Raw genomic sequence first — 9,489 nt, 5'->3', positions numbered from 1 at the left:
TGAGGCTGCAAACATGCCTCAACTTCTTGAGAAGTAGATGTAGGCAAAGTTTCAACCTCCTGCACTCAATAATCATTCAAGAACTGCTGGTTATGTGCTCTTTGGATGAAATGTGCTGAGTGACAGCAAAACACAATCCGTTGTACAAGGCAGTTATGTCTGAGTGGAGAAGGTAAGATGGATTCAGATATTATAGTGTTATAAATACAAATGTAATTGTAGTGCAAAATGGCTTTATTATTTGGTATCTATGACATTCATGTCCTATAATACTCCAATAATACTAATACACCATTCCTTGTAAGTTAATGTCCTATATGACCTGAGTCCACCTCTTCATATTGAGGCAGTTATTGAGCAATTTAGGACAGTAAAGGTGTCTATTGTTTATAAGCCTCAGTGGTGAAGCTGTAACAAAACCAACTGACAACCTTATATATACATTTATATCTGCATACATTATTTAAACTAAAAACAAAAACTTTATCTGTTTTTCTCTTTCCTTGAGAAGACATACGAGAGCCAAAGAATGCAAAATGGTTGAACCATAAATGACCTGCATTACAGGTGAATGGATAAAAGACTTCCACTCATTTTTCTCAAAACCATGCATATCATTAGTAGTTCAATTAAGGAAGAGAAAGATGAAAAAGAAGAGGGAAGATGGAGATGGAAAAGAAGATAGAACTAGAAAAAAAACAGGAAGGGTGAGAGATGAGAACTGAAGAGAAGGGAGGGAAATAGAAAAATAATGACAGAGAGAGAAGAAAGAGAAAAATAAAGGAAAAGCAACACAGTGAGACTTGGTTAGAAAGAAGAGTGAGAGAGAACTAGACAGAGAGAGAGAGAGTGTGTGTCCTCCTCCTCCTCTTTGTCCCTCCTCCATAGTAAAGCCTCCCCTCTCCTCCAAACGCGCTCAACCTGCTCTCATCCCGCCGCGCACACACGCGATGCCCGGCAGCCGCCTGCCGTCTGCGCTCCCCTCCATTTAGCCCCACATCCGATCCGCGCTGGACGCTTTTGGGAGTTAGCAGAGCACTCTTCACCCCCGTTTTTCCCCCGGGAAACAGCACCAGCCCCCCTCCCTACCCCTCCACCCCGTCCCCGGTCCCTCCGCGAAGCAGCATGCCCGACTCGGCAGCGGCGTCCACCAGCAGCAGCGGCGATGCCGAAGGCTCCAGACACCGAGGCCGGCCGCAGGGAGCCGGAGACGGGGAGCCCAGCGCCTCCTGCCAGCCTGCGGCTTCTGGCGTTCTGAGTGAGTTTCTTTCCGCCATTCAGACCGCAAAAACCTGGGAAAGACGAGGGGCCCGAGGAGCATGTGGATGTGAGGGGAGAGCATAATGAGTCGCTGTTCACCACACTCAACCTCCTTTTGTCTGTTCGGTCCGACACGGCCAGCCGAAAACGTGACCATCACAGCGGCACGAGAATGAATTGTCGTATGTATCTCAGGCCTGGAAGGTCACAGACAGTTTTGTGTCAACATTACTTGAAATTCGCCATTAAAACGGGAGAGGGAGAGCCAGTCGGCGTCCAGCGTTACGTTTCGTGCTCGATTAAACCATTTGCTGGCCTTTTTGAGGCAGGTTAAGTTTCCTGGGGCAGCTTGTTTGGTGGTGCTGGGTGTTTTTTGAGGGGTGCAGTGTTTTAGCCACATGCAGGCTAGTGTTCGTTTCCTTGATGCGGCTGGTTGGGAATTAGCCAGCTTGTGATGGCGCGGTTTGGTCTGCTTTTTTAAGACGTTAAGTGCCTGTATGCAGGCTGGCCATTTTCTGTCTGAGGAGTAATGTTGGTGTGCTTGTCTGGTTAGTCAGTGTTCAGCGTTTGAGGGCTTTGTAACGCCTCATTTGGGGCGTTTTTTGGTGTTGTTTTCTGCTCGCATCATCTTGCACCCTTGTTCTTATGCGGCGCAGCGTGATGCAGTCAGCTAAGCCAAGACATCTGTAGTGGAAAGGACACTCAGCTCACTGGATCACAACTCCGGCTGCAAGAGTGCGTGATGTCATCAATATGATGTCACTGTGCTGTATAATCACCTGACGGGTGCAGGTATGGTCCACTCTGGCCTGCAGCAGGTTAGCTTTTCGGTTTCAGCTTGGCTCTTTTTTGGGCATGGTCTGTCAACAAGGGACTGGTGAGTCTGTCACAATATGAGCTTTCTTAGCAGGATGGAGAAGAACTGGGAAACCCCTGAGAATGATGTCCCAAAGTGTGGTGAATGCCCTAAAAAGACCTCATAGTCATGCCTTTTGGGAGTTTTGTCCATGTAAGAGGCCCTTTTTGTTCTCAAATAGACTCTTTCCACTGAAAACTGTTTTTGTCCGGCAACTGAAAACTAACCCAAATGAACCAAAACGTATGCCATACTTTACATTACAAATAGTATTTGTGGTGCTGGTATCCACAGGTATTTAACATTTAGGAGAAAGTGTGTACTGCATGTCCTGTCACGTATTATTAACCAAAATTTTGGCTGTACTTTAAAGGAAGTTATTGTGCAGTTTCATTACTGTGGTTAGGACGAGGCTGTTGTTCCACCCTTGCTTCAGGAGCCACAGACACATAGTGTTTACTTTGTACTTTGTTGACATTTTTATTCTTCCGATACATGAAGCAGTAATTATTCATTCAAAAATTGCAGTTTTTTGTCCATTTTTAAAAATCAGACTTTCAATCATGCAACACACTTCAGAGTGGGAGTTCTGGGTGATAATACCTCTAATACATTGTAATAAACTGGTTGTTACAATGTCTTTTCTCAACCCACATCACTTTTCCTCACCTACTCACTGGAGTCGTGAATATTTTTTGTGGCTCTGCATTGTAAAATAATTGTTGTGGCTTCCATTTTACACACAGAATTTCCCAGAGCTTTGCATAATGCAGTGATTCTGAATGTGGAGATGGACGTGGGTGGTGTGCTGTGATTAAATTAGTTTGAATTAAATTAGATTATACTTTGTTTCTTGCATATTTGAGAGCATTTGTTTTCCATATACAGTTCAAGTTTGCAGCATGCGGCCGCAGATTATTTCTCACACCATGTCCGTTAATGTTCAGCGTGTGTGCCATCATTTCATTCGGCACCTGCTGGTTTTGTTTGGAATTGTAGCACAGTGTTCTGGATAGTCTAAAAAGCTCTGTTTTTGGAAAGAATGAATCAGAATCAAAATCTATATTTGCCAAGTACCAGATGCATGAGGAATTTCTTTTGCCCAGTGCCCAGTGATAATGCAGTTTAGTTCAAGACTACACTTTTAAAAAAGATGGTTCTTCAAAGGTGCTTTAGTAAAAATGGTTCTCTTTAGAACCATGATTTAAGTGTTCTTTGCATTGCGAAAAGGATCTTCACGTTGATGGAGAATGTGTTGTAGATGGTTCTATGTAGCACCAAAAAAGGGTTCTTCTATTTTAAAAAGCTTGACATTGTAAAAGTAGAACTATATAGAATCATCTACAGCACATTCTCCATAAATGTGAAGAACCCTTTCGTGATGCAAAGAACCCTTTAATCGTGCAACGGGTTCTTGGAGTTTTCATGGTTCTATATAGAACCATTTTCTTTACTAAAGAGGCCTTGACGGACCATCTTTTTAAGTGTGTAGACATCATGTGTGCCTGTACAAGTATACCCTCCATGGTAAACCCTCCTGTTATCACTGCTCTGCTTACAGCAGACAATAAGTGAACTTCAGTGCTGGTGCGTATGATCAGGTACATCAATTATACTGCACCACACCTCAGTCATCCTGTACGGACTTGTTTTGTAGGAATGCACACATTTTGTTCCGTAGTGACAAAGTATTTATTTGTACTGTTAAATTCTCTGGATTTGAATCCACCCATGGTTGACTTGGAACAATTTTTGGGACCTGAAAAAAAAGCGTGGTTAATCCTCTGCCAACTGGCTTTTTCCACAACATTTATGTTGGCAAATATTCCTGGAAATAAAGAGAGCAAGAGCAAAATAAGGTCTGCACATATCACTTAAACAGTGGACTCATAAACATAGTTCTGAAGATAAGGATGAAGTTGTTTTTGAGGTTTTTTACTAAGCAAAGCGTATATGCATTTTCAATGTCTGGATCTTTAGAATAATAATAATAATAATGAAAAAGACCAGATGTATTTCAAGCGTTTGGGGAAACTGTGCTGAAACATGGTTTCTATCCTTGTCTGTCCTGGTACTACGCTCAAGGTCACATATGAAGCACAATTACAGCAGCTCTTGTCATTTGACACCATTTAGATCGAGCTGAATGAGAAGACGCTGGAACAGATTTACATGTTAAAACAGGAGTCAGTGAGGTCAGTTATTTTCCCAATGTAAATAATTTAGTACATTATTCCTTGCCTCAGTTTCTAGCCATCTGTATTGCTTGGGCACGTTACACTGTTGCAGAAAAATCAACCCCCCATCTTTGGAGGAGGGAGATGTGTTTCAAATGCGCATCTGTCGTTTCTTCAGATAAAACCAGTTTCCTCAGAAACATCAAATGGTTTAATTTATTATGTTCCTTCAGTTTGTATGGTGTATGCAATGAACCCCTCAACCCCACTCATTTTTACCAAGAAGCTGTAGGAAATATAATGTCACTGTGTAACTAATGATGGTGAAAAAGGTTTATTAGATTATAAAAATACTATTCCCATACATCCTATATCATAATAATAATAATCAAATATGTCAAAATATGACTGAAGGCCTGCGTTGGGCTGTTTGGGTGATCTGTATTGGAGTCATCTACCTTTCTATGCTGTTGTGTGAGAGAAAATAAACAGTGTTAATATTCAGTGTCTGTGTCACACGCCGATGAATTCCATTCTCACTTTCTGTCTGGATTCTGTTTCTGATTATTTTTCATGCAGGATCATCTTTCAAAAATCCTGAAATTTTTAAGTGCTTCCGTGGGATTCAGAGAATCAAGCTGGTGTTCATAGATTCAGATTCACTTGCTCATTCATAATTTGAGTGCTCTCTCACAATGCTCTATTCAGCCTGTTAGATAACTAGGAACTGCATCTCAGAGAACATCCTATTTCAGGGTCTAGGAAGAGCATTTTAATGAGGACAGCGTACTTAACTCAGTGTTGAATGATCAGTGTTTCTTTGGAAGTTTCTTGCAAGCACCAATTTAGCAAAGCATTGACGAAAAGATAAATAGTGAGTGAGTACACTAACAGCTACTGAGTGCATTTGGTGTTTCTTAACATGTTGCTGCATGTACTTGCACAAATCTTGTTTGAATAGCCAGTCAGTGGCCATGAGGAATTTGTGGTGGAGCTCAATAGATGTCTAGATGTCTGTGTCGGGAAAAATATTATTCATAAACACATTGTGATAAACAGGAGTTGGGCACTTGGGCCTGTTTTGGCAGATTTGTCACCACTTTTGCTGGAGGACAATAGAGCCATATCAGTCTTTACATGAAGTTCTTTTAGTGGATATTGAATCCATCAGCATTCTGCTTTCGAAACACATTTCCAGCTACAAGGGGCCGGACAGCTGAGCCACTGTGGCTGCCGCTGGTAGGTGTAGCCTGCTAATGCAGGCTGTTCTTGGAGCATTAGCTCATCATGTCTGCCTGTCATCTCGGTTGTTTGTCTACATGACACAAAAGACCTTTTCTCTCCCCCTCAACAGCGCAACAGAGGTCAATTGCATTTGTCTTGTGATTGAAATACGCTGGAAATGGCCTCATTTAACATCGGAAACACTTGGCTGTGTCCCAGAGCGCACCTGTTCTGGTGCTCTTAAGTAACGTGGGGCGCAAATGGGCAAAATAAGGCAGCCCATGAGTGCTACCTGCAGTAGTTCGGCTGGGTTCAAGTGAACAGGCCGTGAAATGCATGAATTTAGTGGTGGTGCATGGTTCGCATTTGGTTAACAGTTTAAAAAAAAGGATAGCAATGCAACATTTCCTGTGAAATGGATAGTAAGTTAAAAATATAGCACCTTTTAAGCTTGCACATTTTTTTTTGCTTCCTCTTCAACACATGCAGTGGGTCACCACAGCTGCTGCTCATGCAATGTTGAAGGACAGCTGAATTTGCTCAGAGTGCACTATTTACTTCGCTTCTGGTCCCTTGCTGACCCCCCAGCCAATGCACAGCTCGGTGTAATATAGTGTCGTACCACCTGCACATGTGATAAAACTAGACGAAGCTTACTCTGTCCTATACTGTCTCTATAGTAACTTTACACAACCAGATAGAAAATGAAGGAACTATACATGTGGTTGAAAGTTTTTGTTGATATTTAAGCACTTTTACAAGCAGAAGTGACAGCAATTTTTTGTGAAATTTTAAGGGTGTGAAAAGTTGGCAGAATTTGTAACGGTTATGCTTTGCTTGCTAGCGGAAAGCAGCAGCGGCACTAAAGGAGCTGTTAAAATGTTAAGAGTCAGTTTCTGGTAGCTACATAGAACAAATTAACCTAATGAACTAGTTTTTTTTCACGTTGGCCTCAAAATCGTTATCAATACAAAATCGATACATTGAAGTGATAATGATGCACAGATTGAAATAAAACTGCCAGTCTTACAAGACATGTTCCAACAGCTAGGCTGCAGACGAGAATGGTGGGTCCTCGGCAGGCCTGTCCTATGAAGCCCTCTCATTTGTATTGCATAATGCAAAATGGAACAGTCTACTAATGCGTCTTTGTCACGTCATCAGAAAGGAGTTGGTGCTCCATTAGATGCTGTCCTCTAAGCTAAACACTGTTCAACTCAACAAAGGCAGGTACATTTCACACCCTTTTAAACAGATACACAACTAAAGAAATTGTGTACTGTATGTGTTACTACATTTCACACCTTTCTTTTTAACAGCATGTATTAGTCAAAGAATTATGGACGACAGAACTCTTTGAAGCATTATATGGTAGTGTCCTTGCAAACTGGAGTGTTGTATTCAAATGATTCTTCTGATTGGAACAACTTTGGATGATGCAGTGGTCTAGAAATGCTGCCCACCTAGACAGCAGCCTAGCTTTTGGAGGGCAGCTACTGCTATAACCCCTTAAAATACCAGGCTTATTACATACTAAGGCTTATTATTTAGTAACTACTGGGACTTCAGTGCAAACTGGTTGAGCTATTTTAGGTTATAGAAAGGTGTAATAAAACTTTGGCCATTTAAGGGGATTAAATGAACGAAAGCAAATTTCCTGTTTTGCTTAATGTCATTTTTCCATTTAGTTTATGGGAAATAAAGAGTTTTCCACTTTGTTTAGAGACTTGGCATCATTTACACGTATTTACAGCATACATGGACCTGGTTTCCATATGCACTGATACTTTGACTCAGTGGCAGGAGAATATAGGAAAGAATAAAAGCAGACTGATCATAGAGCCCTGTGGTACACCAAAAAGAATAGTATATCTTTTATAGATAGATATGGTTATCTAAACTAATTACTCAAGAACTGTACATTATAAAGTGGTGCTTGTTTATTTAAAATCGTTTTTGTCTGCCAAATGAGAACATATGGTGATAAGCCAAAAAAAGAAGAAAAACTTTTCTGAAAAACTCCTATACCAACAAGTACTTGGTATTTGGTACTTGTCATTAAGTAAGCTTAATTGTTAAATATCTTCTTACCCCAGCCTGAGTGATACAGAAAAAAATGTGTTAGATTCAGTTGCGTAGACCTACGGTAATACATGCAGAAACATTTTTTTAGTTTTACCTCTTCACAACTTCCATCATTCACTCTTTAGGAGAAAATCACTCTTCTGTGCCTTTAAAGTGGTAGTCTGTATTTCATTGCCTCCAGCTGTGGAAGTTCCATGTCAACTGAGTATTTGAACCAGTGGCGGCATTTAAGGATAATAAACATTGACCAAGTAGCCTTGTGACTAAAGCCTTGTGGTACGCTGTAGTGTTTGCCATGTCTTTTAGAGATATATTTAGAGTCAATTCCAGAGAGAGCAATCCACTTGCTTGTGTATACTGTGATATGCACTGTCAAAAGCAGCCCTTATTATTTATTTAAAGCTGTTCAACAGTCCACCAGGGGAGAAAAGGTACTACTGAGCAGACATGACTTCCTGAAAACTGAGTACATATATGACATCATCAGTATGCATTGATAGATTCATTAGCTATACAACGGGCCCCTTAGGCTGTCTTCAGCAGGACTTTTAAAAATGCATTAGACCTAATTGGCACAGAGTATCTGTGGGACAAAAGCTCTAGTGCTTTTGTCTCAAGTTGTATTAGGTGGTCACTTGCATTATAATACATCATCCCTACAGCACAAAATATTATACTTTCCAGTTATAAATAGAATGTAATGTATTTATAACATCAGTGCCTCCTAGGAAACGGACCAGCAGAAAGCTAAGTGACAAATGGTTGATTTGACAGGTGTTTATACTGGATGTCTATACTGGATGGTGAGTTATGGGAGAGATGATATGATATTGTCTGTCTGCGCTTGTGGAGAAATGACGGTCCTTTTGTCCTTACCAGAGCGTAACACAGGCCTCCAGGCAGAAAGATTGTGAGTCACATCAAGGGTTCAGAAGACAATATACAACACTAGCCATTTACTGTATTTCAGTTCCAAAGGGGATTCCTATAGTAGATATATAAGCTACGTCTAGCTGCCTCGTAAGTGAAATGGTCCTTGACCAGTGAAGTAGGGCAAATTGTTTTGCTGGTTATTAGGGTATTTTGTGGGGCACCTCTGAAGATGGTATTCAGTCTCAGTGTCAAACATGTCAATCATAAAGCTCCAAAGCTTGGAGTTAACAAATGCTGCTTTCTTGTATTGCTCTTTAGGGAATAGAATCGTAACAGATAATTTTCCACAATGCCTAGACAGTCATCCAAAATGCAAGAGATGATTGTTTGTGGAATGTGGCCCACTTTCAGAGCGGCAGCTTCAGAGTGAGCATCTCTGAGGACCTATGCCTCAGTGAGCACGGAGCCACTGCGGTCCAGCAAGCATTTACACACACACACATACACTGGCCTCAGAGTGCACCAAGCCATAGCCAAAAACCTTCATTTTAAATGATCTTTGCCTCCTACAGTTTCATAGTTAGTGAAAAAAATCTTTTCTAAGATTTGCTTCAGTATAACAAATCACGGATAAGAATAGCTGCAGTTGTGCTTTTCGTTTTATCTTGACACGCCCATCTTTGTGGAGAGGTATGAATTCTTCTCACACTAGAGAATTCTCACACCTCCCCTCTCATCCCCTATTGCTCACTAGCAGCTCAACATAGCCACAACGTTTTATATACAGAACAACAGTGCATGCATGCACTTAATAATCCGATAACTGCAGAAAATCTGATTTTGTCGAAAGTCAGGTCAACACGTTTACATGCACTTGAGTAATCAGATAATGGAAAACTCTGAGTCTACATTAGTCAGGCAGTAATCAGATTTCTGCTTTGTAACCAGCCAATAAACTCACAGAAGAAGATGTGATGTAAACATAATGTAAAACTCAAACTTTGTGCTGCAGCT

At 41.0% G+C, this 9,489-nt stretch overlaps 1 protein-coding gene across 2 annotated transcripts in view; it reads left to right on the top strand.

Annotated features, from left to right (window-relative positions):
- The first annotated feature begins 946 nt into the window (after nt 1-946).
- ano8b (anoctamin 8b) overlaps nt 947-9,489 on the top strand; it is a 34,591-nt gene continuing 26,048 nt past the window's right edge. The window contains exon 1 of one of the 2 annotated variants that reach the window (XM_036586840.1): nt 947-1,258. In XM_036586840.1, coding sequence (XP_036442733.1) covers nt 1,126-1,258 — 133 coding nt within the window. In that variant the 5' untranslated portion in view covers nt 947-1,125. Of the gene's footprint in view, nt 1,259-1,750; nt 2,053-9,489 lie in introns of those variants that run through there. The other variant, XM_036586841.1, reaches the window with a different exon arrangement.

Source organism: Colossoma macropomum, unplaced genomic scaffold (genome assembly GCF_904425465.1).
Source record: "Colossoma macropomum unplaced genomic scaffold, Colossoma_macropomum, whole genome shotgun sequence".
Classification (NCBI taxonomy): domain Eukaryota; kingdom Metazoa; phylum Chordata; class Actinopteri; order Characiformes; family Serrasalmidae; genus Colossoma; species Colossoma macropomum.
The sequence above is the reverse complement of the archived record's forward strand: the minus strand, read 5'-3'. Positions and strand labels throughout refer to the sequence as shown.